The 12,806-nt window shown below is 47.0% G+C and overlaps 1 protein-coding gene across 1 annotated transcript in view; it reads right to left on the reverse strand.

Annotated features, from left to right (window-relative positions):
• Window positions 1-1,736: 1,736 nt before the first annotated feature.
• PITPNA (phosphatidylinositol transfer protein alpha) overlaps window positions 1,737-12,806 on the reverse strand; it is a 39,942-nt gene continuing 28,872 nt past the window's right edge. The window contains exons 11-12 of the mRNA XM_003340522.3: window positions 5,105-5,172; window positions 1,737-3,237 (exon numbers count right to left, since the gene is read on the reverse strand). Coding sequence (XP_003340570.1) covers window positions 5,128-5,172 — 45 coding nt within the window. The 3' untranslated portion in view covers window positions 1,737-3,237; window positions 5,105-5,127. The remainder of the gene's footprint in view (window positions 3,238-5,104; window positions 5,173-12,806) is intronic.

The following is a 12,806-nucleotide window of genomic DNA, read 5'->3' on the forward strand; positions in this document are numbered from 1 at the left end:
GATCTCACCGGACCTCCAGTCTCGACCGCTCTGCTGCAAGTTAGAAACGTGGGCATTCCAGAAACGAAACATCAAGTACAGGGAAATCATAAATCTAGTCTTCGCTTATCTTAACACTACCCTACCTGTCCGGAAATGTTTGAAAAATCAAAATCAACCCAATAAGTTAGGGACTGTTTTAGGAAGAATTGACAGCAGAATTCCTTTTTAGGGGTGAGGAGGAATAAAAAGACACTCAGGGCTAAAAATCTTAGAAGCCACAACTACCAGAAGTTGGGTCGGAATAAAAAATAAACATTTCGATTTATAATGTAAATCAATGGAAAAATAGGATCCTGTTTGAAAAAAAAAAAACAAGTATACATATTTCACCAGGAACCTTTGCATATTAGAAGAGAAGTCTAATAGCAGCATGATTCTGAATGGATTTCATTTGCAAAACATTTACAAGAACTTTCATGTGAGGACACCACCAACAATCTGGACTCCAGAGAGCTGTGTCTATGATTTTATTAGACTTTTTTCCCCCAATATACCTGTATTGGAAGATTAGGAGACAAAAAGGCACAAACTCACATTAAAGAAACAACAAGGTAATCTAGTTAATTCTACAAAGTTTTTTTTTTTTTTTGTAAAAGGAATAGCACTAGGAACCAACCAAAACATGTTCGTCAGGGGGTCCCAGCAGAGCAGTTAAGAACCCAGGAAGGTGAATGAGTGCCAGAGATAACAACTATCATCAACACCTCCCTTCCACTGAAATGCGGGAGGACAGCACCCAGGCTTGGGGCTACCCTACCAAGGATGGTCTTGCTGCAGCTGCAGTGCTGGAAATCTAATAGTAGCAGCTCGTCTGAAGCCAAAGAGTACATCCTCGGGTATAACACCCCTGGCACCAAGCCTCTCAAAGAGCTTTTAGCCAGGTTGGGAGCAGGGCCAGGGAGATGGGGAGGCTGGACAAAGAGGTGGGGTCTTAGAGAAGCAAACACCAACACCCAGCAACACCACCACCATCACCATCATCTGAAGGGTAAGCTTTGGCCTCCCTTTTCTAGGGTTTTAGATCAGGGCAAATCCTATGGGATTCTCCAGCCTAGATCTTCAGAATGCTTTCACTGTGGGTTAAAATTATAGGAGGGGTACAGACAAGGAGGAGGTAGGAAGAAAGCAAAAATCTCAGGAGGATCTCAGGTTTTGTGCATTGATCTTATTTAGAAGCTGGCAAGACTGGTATTTGAAGGATTTTCTCCTTTGTGCCTTTCCTGACTGAAAATGTGTAAACATTCATTAGCTTTGAATGTCAGTCTTTCCTCAGAGAGGACAGATATACAGATTCCACCTTCCAGATGAAGGCAGAAGGAAGAAAACTGTTGTTGAAGCACAAATATGGCTAATAGTAAGAGAATGATTAGGGCAACACTGACAATTTCTCCCCGCCCCACAGAGAACTCTCCCCTGACTCACCATGTAGTCAGCACACAAAGGACCAATTGGAACACTCAGTTATTTATCCAGGGGACCCATAACGAGGAAGCTGCCGGACTTGGGTGATTACCAAGGTCAGAGGCCAAGTGTCTACACCAGGACAGCTCCTGAAGCCAAAGGACGCTTGAAAATGGCCAATAGAAACTCTTTTTTTTTTAACCCAGGATCTGTGCTTCAGCTCCATTGGCTCTGTGTCTACCTACCCCATTTCCCCAGAAGGGTCCCAGAGAAGGGTCCACCAGAGTCAAAGGTGAAGTCCTACACTCCTTTTATTGCACTTAGAAATGAGTAAGGCAAAGCAAACTAACAGAGACCCGCAGACAAACTACCTCCTCCCTGCTGGGGATCCTGCCTCTCTCTTCGGCAGTGCGAGCCCGGGGCAGCATGGACTTGGAACACTGATGACTGGAGCAGCTTTGGAGAAATGGTGCCACCACAGCTGCTTCTGGTATGTGCCCTTGGCTAGGATGAGAGTCCTGTCAGGTTTTGCTGAGGAGGAGGAGGAGGAGGAGACTCCAGCGGCTGGCTAACTGAAGAGAAGAGCCCTATGCTCAGGACTGCCTGGAGGGCCAGCTTGGCTAGAGGCTACCTCTCCTCACCAGGCCCACCCGGACGGAGTGTGGGACAGAGGTGCCCCTCTGGCCCTATGGGACGATCTGGAGCAGAGCTCAGCAGGGGAAAATGAAGGCCTGGGCCTCAGGGCCCTTTCTTCCTAGTCCCTCTCCAGCAGCCCTGGCAGATGAGACGACTACAGAAGCTTTAGGGCAAAGGGGGCTTTTTTGCATGCAGCTGGAAAAGATGGGGACTCTGCATCGTAGCCAGGCTCAGAGCCAGGGACGAGGGATCCAAGAGAACATGGGATTATTGCTCAACAGAAGCACCAGCCTGACTGGGAGGCAGGGCACAGGCGTAGATAGCACCCCAAGGGGTCACTTCTCATAGGTGGCATCTCGTCACAAGGGTGGGCCAAATAGGGCAGGGCCCTGCAGCTCTAGACTCGACAGCCACGTGATGGGCTCTGCAAGCCGATGCATACAAAGTGAGTCACAGAATGGTGTAAGAAGCTATCAGGTGCCTCCAAAGAGAGGGATTCCGGGTGCTGGTGCCTAGGGCTGGGCTGGGCTTTGCTCCTAAACTGCAACCGGCTAACTAAGCCTTGGCTACTGTTGGTACAAAGCACCGGAATACTGGGATGCCAGAAGCAAATGTTAAGAGTCTCGAAGCTGCACTGCCATTCCGGGGACCAGAGCCGGGGTGCGAGGGCAGGGACCGGGAAAGAGGAAGAGAGAAATCAATCAATCCACCCGAGAGCTTCTTTCTCCCCAGGTTAGCACTCAGAATCATGAGGGTCTGGCCAGGGCACAAGAGGCCTCAGTTTATCCCAGGTTTAAAACAGACAAACTTAAATCATTTAAATCACATCACAAAAGACAGCTATTTCAGCTAGAAATGTCACTTGGAAAGAGGGGCCACATGGAAATGGGTCAGAACACAATGGAAAGAGGAGGGAGGAGCTGTTGATCCAGCGCCCTACACGCCACACGTCTCAGAGGCAGGCGCCGGCTCCCGCACACGTGTGCTTAGTAATACCAGACGGTCTATTTGTTCACAATATTAAAGGGCATCTAGAATTAGCTACGAGGGGTTGGAAATCGCCTGTCAAGCAGGCACAGAAAGGCTGGGTCCGGAGATGGCCTGTCTCTCAGGAGGGTGGAGCTGCTGGGCCTTCCTGCTGACCACTGTCTTGCAAAACTAGGGAAAAAAAATACAATGATTAAGGAAGCAGAAAGGGAAACCACAAGTGTACCCTACGCCACTTAGTGAAAGATGCATCTGGGGAGAAAGAGCCCCCAGGCTCACATGGAGCCCTGGCCCAAGCAGGGGCCAGGCCTACTGCACCCCCCATATACTCTACACCAAGATCCTAGGCTTTATGCTCCCAGAAAAAACACTTTTTTTTTTTTAAACCCTCACCTTCCATCTTGGAATCAATACCATGTATTGGCTCCAAGGCAGAAGAGTGGTCAGGGCTAGGCAATGGGGGTCAAGTGACTTGCCCAGGGTCACCCAGCTGGGAAGTGTCTGAGGTCAGATTTGAACCTAGGACCTCCCGTCTCTAGGCCTGGCTCTCCATCCACTCAGCTACCCAGCTGCCCCCAGAAAAACCACTTCTAAGGGGGAAGCAGGGAGAGAAAGAGAAGGGCATCTCTTAGCCTCTCGGAGGCCCCTCGCTTTCCCAATGAGAGCAGGCAGCATCAAAGTTTATCTCTTTCTACCAAGGCCAAACTGGGCCGTGGATGATACGGGTTTTCCCTTTCCTTTTTTCAACTGCAGGCAGAATTCTTGGATTGTTCTCCGACATTTTTCAGTTGCGAGTCTCTCCCTCCCTTTCCCCTCTATCCAGGCAGTAACTGGTCTGTTATTTCCGTATTTCTCAGATGCAAGATTTTCAATAGAGAAACTTTGGCTCTGAGAAAGGGGTTTCTACCAGAGTCAGAACCTACAATTTCCACCCAAATAGAAGAAACCCAGAAGGGGCTTAGAGACAGCTACTGCGATGTGGGATTTCTGACCAGACCTCAGATTTTGCCAGTGGAGGGTGCTCTCTGTGGGACCCTTCCCCTACCAATGCAAACCAGTACCTTCCCTGGAACGTGAGGCCCTGAGAGGTTTAGTGACTTGCCCAGGGTCACACAGCTGGGACAAAGAAGGGGGTGAAGGGGGACTTCCCCAAATCCTCCAGACTCTTCAGACCAGATCTCTAGCCATTATTTTAGACTGTCTCTCCTAATGACAGATCACTTCCAAATGGCCAAAAGATCTAGACTGAAGGAAGAAACTACTTAGGCAGAATCCAAGGCATAGAAACAGGGCTAAAATAACAGGTGTTGGGGCAGCAAGGTGCCTTAGTGGACAGAAAGTCAGGCCTGGAGATGGGAGGTCCAGAGTTTCAATCTGGCCTCAGACACTTCCTAGCTGGGTGACCCTGGGCAAGTCACTTAACCCCCATTGCCTAGCCCTTACTTCTCTTCTGTCTAAGGTAGAAGGTAAGGGTTTAAAAAAATATTTTTTTAAAAAGGAAGAAATGACAAGTGTCTGAGCTATCACCAGGAAATGTCACGGAAAGCTCCACTGTTCAGATGTTGGAAATGGCGCAGACATTTGCCACCCCTTGTTGACTGAACATTACGTTTTTTTACTTTGCTTGGGTCTACTTTGTATGGAAAGAGAGAAGGACATTCATTACAATCTAAGGATAGACTGATGGGGAGCCTGGCAGGTTGGGGGGATCTGGGGACGGAGAGATGGAAGTGCCAAGTGGTTTTCCAACAGAGGTAGAGTGGAACCAATGTTTCTTTTCTGGGCCATTGTCTATCATGTATCAACTATCCAGAACTTTCCTTTTCCTGTGGGATTCTTGAAAGAAAAAAAAAGTACCCAAATTCGTAAACACTTTCAATAAAATCTGAGATCCAGGGGTCACGAGTTTGGCGATGGCATCACTGCTGCTATCAGAAAGAAGTTTATCTAATCCCCCAAAGGATTAATCAGGCCTTTATGACCCCAAGTTTTCACCTTAGCTTCCAAGCCCTGTAGAAGAAGAAAACTTGTTACCTACAGTGCTGAGGGGAAGGGATGGCATTAGTCATCTGCTGTCATTCCTTTCACAGGATCTTTTTCTCTCATCTGGAAGAGAGGGACAAAAAAAAAAAAGATTTCACCTATTGGAAGAAATTTCCCACAAATTCCACCCCTTCTCCCCTCTCCAGGATCCCCTCTAAAAGTCGTCATGTCAAATAGCCTGGGCTGAACAGTCTGGTACACAGCTGAGAACTCAGGGATGAGCCGGTGCATTTTACCAAGGGCAGCTACCCTCTGCCACAGAGGTCCAGGCCTCTCCTGTCAGGCTGCTCTCATCCTCCAGCCATGTTCTAAGCACCCTCACAAAGGTCCTCTCGAGGCTCCTGCTTTGAGAGCTCTTCTTAGACCCTTTAACTTGGTCACATCCACTATGCAGGAACTCAAACACACATGCCTCTGGCTTTTCCTTCAGACAAAAGTTCTCTCGGTAGGTCCTGGAATCCTTGGACAGACAGGTCAATGAAGTCAAGGGAGCCCTTCTCAGAATCAGGTTTTTATTTTTTTTTAAACCCTTACCTTCCGTCTTGGAGTCAATACTGTGCATTGGCTTCAAGGCAGAAGAGTGGTAAGGGCTAGGCAATGGGGGTCAAGTGACTTGCCCAGGGTCACACAGCTGGGAAGTGTCTGAGGCCACATTTGAACCCAGGACCCCCATCAATCCACTGAGCCACCCAGCTGCCCCCAGAATCAGGTTTTTAGATAAAATACATAGGACTGCAAAGGACACCAATTAGCCTGAAATACAAGTTCGTGAGAACCAGATCTAAGATCAGCAAAGGCTAGACAATCAAGATTAAGTGATTTGCCCAGGATCACACAGTTAGGAAGTGTCTGAGGCCATTTGAACCCAGATCCTCCTAATTCCAGGTCTGGTGCTCTATCAGTTGTGCTACCTAACTGCTCAGCTAAGACTTTTTAGTTTGGTCTCTAGAGGGACAATTCTTTCTGGTGGTTTTTCCATTTCCTTCAGTCATTTTGTGTTGCCCTGGAGATCCTGGCAAGCATCATACAACTGCCCTGTTTGGCCCTTCAGTCTCCTCATTTGGGAAATAGGGGTCATAATACTTGGAATATTTCCTTTACAGAGCTGGAAGGAAAGGGCTTTGTAAACCTACAGGTGTCACAGAACTGAGTCATTGTTAATATTATTTCTAATGTTCTCAGCTTCTACAGAGATCCCTCACACCGCCATGAGTTCCTCAGCCTTGTCTCTAAAGCCTTTCTAATCCAAATGCCCTCTTAGAAGCCTCATTTTTCAGTATCCCTAAACATCGTGCATAGCCCAATCCCAACGTCCCATTTTCCCCATGAAACCCCCGACTCCTCACTCTGCATAAGTCAGAACTGGTCTTTCCGCTCCTGGCCTTTGGCCATCTCCTAGGCTGGGCTTTCTGATCATTTTGCATATTTACATGTTTTTCCTTTCCCACACTGAGGACAAGGAGCTTGGTTTGGGTCTCTACATCTCACTCTCAGGGCTTTATAAAAGTTCCTCCAAGGAAAGCGAGATGCTGGGAGGAGGAGCTTCTTTCTTATGGCATCTTTTTAAAGATCAAACAAATCTAGTTCACAGGAACCAGGAAACAGACCAGGATATGAACATTCTTAGAACACCAAGTAATAAAAATAATTACTCACCCTATCCCCACCCCCCAAAACGCCAAGTCCCAACTTTCTGAATGACAGAAGGCCTCTTCTGAGGACAGCAGGATAAGCCTATTGTGTTCCCCACCAAGAAGGGGGTACCTCAATGGAAGCCCTGGCAACAGTGTAACTGGATTTCTGTAAACAAATCAGAACAAGGCTTTGAACGATCACACGTGAAGCTCTGATCGAAGGACAAAGAACACAGGGCCAACTCCGAGATATCCTAAATTTGTTTTAGGAATTTGTTTGAATGGCAAGTCAGTTGAATGTTTATTTATTGAGCGCCCAGTAGATATCGTGCCTAGGAGGTGTTGTTTGTCTTTTGTTTCAAAGAGAATCAGTGATGCCACAGAGTGAGGTCTTGAGAGAACTGGATGTAAGTGAGGCGGAGTTGCCTCACTAATATGGGAGATAACGAATATGAGAAATGTAAAGCACTTATTTTGTAGTTGGGAAGACGGACCATACACAGGCCGATTAATATACTTCCAAGAGAATGCCAAGGAAGAGTCAACAGCATCAACTAAAGCCAATTAGAGAAGACTTTCTGGAGGGAAGTGAATGTTGAAACAGACCGTAAGGAACATGAGATGAGGAGACAGATCAGAACGCCATTGGCCGGAGCCTCCAGCTCAGTCAATTTCAAGATTCTAAGCTCTCACTGGCCAAGTACCATTGGCTGGAAAGTTTGGTCCAAGTCAGCAAGAGTCACAGGAGAGAAAAAAAGAACCAGGGCCATCCTCTGTGGGAGCCCATCCCTACAAACTTCTGGTTCTGGGGCTTCCTTAGGATGTGCTACAAGTTTACCTGACGTTGGTCCTAGGGCCCAGGTAGGCTTGCCTAAGACTCAGAAGTTAGCAAGCCAGGAGAAGTCATCCTCCTCCACTGGCTAGGAAAGAAAGGAATGAAACCAACAGAGCCCCATCATGCCAGCCTGGAAACTGAGGAGGGACTTGTCTAGAACTTCACTGTAAAGACACTTTCTACGTCCATTGGGCCCGGTACAGAGAGGGCTCCTAAAGCTTACAACAGGAGACTGTTGTAAGAAGGTTGGTTGGCTGTTGTCTTTGGGAGTCTTTTGACTGACTTAACCCAGATTTAAGTCAAGCAGAGTTACACAAAGACGTAGTAGGCCTCACGCTCTCTTCCACAGTCATCAAAGTCCAATGGCAAGACAAATGGCCAAGATGGCCAACAGGAGATGTACTCACCAATAAAAAGGACACTACGGTGGATATAGGCTTCCAGGCACCAGGGAACATGTGGGCCATCAGAGAGAGGCAAATAGACAACCCCAACCCGAGTTCACCAAAAAGGCCCAACCTGAAGACCCAGAGCTCCATCAACCCTCCATAAAGTGTTAAGTAAGATAAGTGCTGAGCTCTACAATGGAGGACTATCCAAAACCTTCATGGAAAGGGATCAGAAGAGGAAACAAGATTATCATGTGACATGCTGGATGAAGGCTGGACTTGGAATCAGGAAGACTAGATAGAATCATGCCTCGGATACTTACCAGCTAGGTGACCTTAGATAAGTCACTTAACCTCAGTTTGCTCATCTATAAAATAGGGATGATAACAGCAGCTGCCCACATGTTTATGTTAGGTGTAAAGGAGGGGATTTACACACCTTAAAGCATTCCTATCAGAGGAATGAAGAAGACAAAAGACATGCCATTTAGAGTAACAACAAAGGAAAAACTGAGATGGAAGAAAAACTTAATGATGAGCTTTAAGTCTAGGTTCCCTCTAACATTCACAGGAGGTACATCTAAAAGGTATCCATGAACTTAGGCATATCTTTGCTGATTGATTCTCTCTCTAACGGATGCTGAATTTGTTCCATTTTCTGAACTCATCCCATAGAAGTAATCACTAATTACTAATGCACTTTGGAGTTTGGAATAATGCTGAAAATTAAATGAGAGTTAGAATATGAAAGACCTTACAAAAAAAAAAAAAGCACGACAGGGGCAGCTAGATGCTCAATGGACAGAGAGCCAAGCCTGGGTTTTAATCTGGCCTCAGACACCTCCTAGCTGGGTAACTCTGGGCAAGTCACTTGACCCCTAATTCCCTAGCCCTTACTGGTCTTCTGCCTTAGAATCAATACTTGGTATTAATTCCAAGACACATTTTAAGAGCTTTAAAAAAAAAAAAGGCAGTATAGTCCAGTGGTGCTTAACTTGGGGTCAGGAAGGTAAGAGTTCAAATCCTACCTCTGATATTTGCCGTGTGGTTAGAGGTAAATCCCTAGTCTCTCTAGCCCCAGCCCCTCAGTTGTAAAATAAAAATAATAAAACCTGTGGTACCTATGCCAAGGTTTGCTATGAGACCCAAATGAGATGATGTGTCAGTTATCTGCAAACTTGAATGTCTTATGCTAGTTATGATCTTACTTTTCTCCACTTTTTCAATGTGAGACAGACAGAAATAGCCTGGAGCTCTCATTCTTTTATATTTAATGTTCTTTGAACTCTTGCAGAGGCAGAGAAAATAGATTTTTTTTTTGGTGGCTGAAAGTGTCCTTGGGATAACTCTGGAAGTGAGAGGCTATGCCGCCCATCCTGCTCCCACGTGCCTTTGATCCCCTTTGCCATGTACCTGAATTTTGAAACCTTTTTTATTTGATGCAGCTTGGAGAGAACTAAATGATGTGGTCACTTTGGGTATGGCTCAAATGGACAACTGCTGGTAAATCTAGTTGGGGAAAATGGTCTGGTTCCAGCTTATAGGTGGGGTTCTCAGAATTGAAACGCAGAAGATAAGTCTTCCTGACTGACGTCCTGGCACTCTATCCACGGTGCCACCTAACTACTCTCAATAAGTAATTCTAGTTGCTAGATATTCAGTAGGTGCTCAGCATTTATAGCCTGAAGTCAGACATTATAGTTTCTTCCATTTCCTTGCATAATCTCTGTTGATCACTACATCAGAGCTCCTTAAAAAGAGCCCTTCAGGAACTAAACTATGATCAGTAAAACAAGGTCCCAAGATAACCCCAAGGGGCTCACGATAAAAAATGCTATTCACAGCCAAGGAAGGAACCGCTGGGATCTGACTGCAGATCAAAGCATACCACCTTTCCCTTTATTTCCGTCATGAGTTTTTTTATTGTATGTGTGATATGTCTTCTATCGTAGCACGGAAAAGGTAGAAATACATACTGCATGAAAGCACTGGGATGACCTTATCAGACCATTTACCACCTCGGGGAGAGGTAGGGCAGGGAGGGAAGGAGAGAATCTGAACCACAAAATGTCAGAAAACAATTGTCAAAAATTGTTCTTATATAGAATTGAAAAAATAAAATGAAAATTTTTTTAAAGACAACCCTCCTGTAATTTCTGTTGACAGTGACCTGGGCCTGAGTCGCCTTCATAATCCCATTTCCAAGGGAATCTTTGTGCCTCAAGCCTTTGTTTGATACTTGGGTGCACACATGATTTGGGCTGCATTTCTGCAGATGCATTCTTGGATCTTTCCAGTTTCACGGGCCCCTTTGGGTGATGTGAGACAAACAGCTATCTGTATCTTATACTATAGGCGATGGAGAGCCGCTGGAGATTTCTAAGTGGAGCAATGACATGATCAGACTTGTGATGTTGGAGGACTATTTTGGTCGCCTTGTGGACGATGGATGGAGAAGGAGAGAGACAAAGCCAGGAGGCGAATTAAGAGACTATTATAGTAATCCAGCCAAGAGGGGACGAGGGCCTGAATTGGGAGGGAGCCTGTGTGAGCGCACAAAAGGAGGCAGATGTGAGAAAATGCCACAAAAGTAGAACAGCCAGGAGTGAGCAATTGATTGGATATGTAGGTAACAGAAAGGGAAAAGCCAATGCTATTTTGTTTGATTTATGAGAGGGAATAAAGGGAGGAGGAAATGAATGTGTTAGAGAAGAAATGAGAAAGAAGGAGATACTTACCGACTTCTCATGATCAGGGGAAATCCAAAGGATATGCAAAAGGAGGGCACTCGGTATTTCATAAATCTCAGTTTTACCTGACCCAGGTTAAAAAAAAAAGTGGAACACATACACATACACACAATTTAGTGCTGAAATACTTTATAAGGAAAAAGATAGAAAGAAGATAGATTTGGAAAGGGAACAGTTAAAAGCAAAGTAATGATCCGCTTCGGAGGTCTGAATAAACAGGAAGAGTGAAAAGGAGAGAAAGAAAAGGGAAGAGTCAATGATTTGGGTGAAACCTAGAAAGAGAAAATACTGGGATTAGGCCACTCCACTTGTGGATGACTAGTATTAAAAGAAGAAATGGGATGGGGGAGTTAGGTAGCACCCTGAATAGAGAGCCAGGCCTGGAGAGGGGAAGACCTGGGTTCAGCTCTGACCTCAGATACTTCCTAGCTGTGTGATCCTAGGCAAGTCACTTAACCCCACTTCTCTAGCCCTTGTCCTTCTGTCTTAGAATTGATACTAGAAAAGAAAGTAAAAAAAAAATTAAGGCAAAAAAAAGAAGAAGGGAAGAGGGAAGCATGACCTAGAAGCCAACCGATCCAAGACATAATGTAGCTGGATAGTGAGAACCTCAGAGAAAGGATTCTGAGTGATGCTGGCAGAGAAGGGGCAGCAAGGAACAAAGAGTGGGAGCAACAAGCTCTGAAAAGGGGAGGCAGGGACGTGATTGATCTCTTCTTTGGGGCACTAACTTTCTCTTTAGGCAGCAAGATAGAAAGTTTGCTAAGAGACTGAAGAGGAAAGGAAATCTGTAATAACTGAAGAGAGGGCTCCGGATGTCATCATGGAAAGGGCCCTGGCAATAGGAACCCTGAGTTTGAGGGATACCGATTCTGAATGGCTGTGCTTGGGCGTTTAGGCGCACGCCCGTGGCCGGAGCCTCTAAATTCTAGGGTCTTGCAGTTTCCCCAAACACCAGGGAGCCTGGAAGCTCTGGGCCCCGGGGACTGCTCTGAAACGACCCAAGGCACCGAAGTTATATCCCAAGAGGGCAGGGTAGGAGGTACAGCCAGAAGCTATCCCGGGAAGGAGAGCCTGGCCTCGTGCTGGCGGGCCAAGTGGGGCGCTAGGCCTTTGCCTGTGGTCCCAGGCTTGGAGTCTTAAAGCCTGGTGGGTGCGCCACTCTAGGCCTCTGCTGGAGCTTCCAATCATTAACTCGCTAGGTGGTGCTGAGCGGGTCATGTGTCTTCTCGTTCTGTCTTGTCTCCTTTGGTCCCGACTCTTCCCTCCTAGGGGCAAGCAGAGCAGGGCGACGTCTCTCCTCTACGACAAATGCAGAGAGCCGGTGGCTGGGGCTCACTCTAAGACCCCCAAGAAGAGGGCCTCACGGACGTGCCCCTTGCTTGCTCATCTTTACTGTGGAGGGAACCCGCAGAACCAGGCACGGATGCAGCAGCAGGAGTTAAAGGAAGAGCTTTCTCAACATGGCGCTGACACCCACTTGGATAGGGCACAAAAAAGTGGGCGAACTGGATCCTCTGGCCGTCATTAAGAAGGATCAGTTCTCATCTGTTTGGGACGGTTTTTCCTGGTTGTGCCTGAAGGCAGGAGCACCAGTGAGAGCCTCGGGAGGGTCCTCTCAGCTCCAGGAGTCCCAAGACTCCTGCCCAGAGGAGCAGGCTGCCAGGCACGCCCAACCCCAGCTTCTGGCAACACTGGCGTGTAATTCTAATGACGCGATTTCGTCTAAGGCCTCAAGCCTGGGCTCTGGCGTCTGGGGTCTGGCCGGGCTGGAATGTCAGCCAGAGGGATTACAGTCACGGAGAGGAGTCCGAGGACATGGACTGCAGCTACCACAAGGCAACCCCGAGGAGACCTTTTCCTGCTGTAACTTGGCCAGAAGACTTCCTGCCATTCACTGGTACATCGCCTTGCCTTGTTCCCATGTTTGCATGCTCCCATCCCCTCTCGCACTGTCCATCCAGTGATGAGGAGCCCCCAAACTACCAAAGAACCCCCAGCCCCAGCTGTGTGTTTCCACATCTTCATCTAGAGATACCTGGATGGCACAGTGGATACAGTGCTAGCCCAAAGTCAGGAAGACCTGAGT

Source organism: Monodelphis domestica, chromosome 2 (assembly GCF_027887165.1).
Source record: "Monodelphis domestica isolate mMonDom1 chromosome 2, mMonDom1.pri, whole genome shotgun sequence".
Taxonomy (NCBI): Eukaryota; Metazoa; Chordata; class Mammalia; order Didelphimorphia; family Didelphidae; genus Monodelphis; species Monodelphis domestica.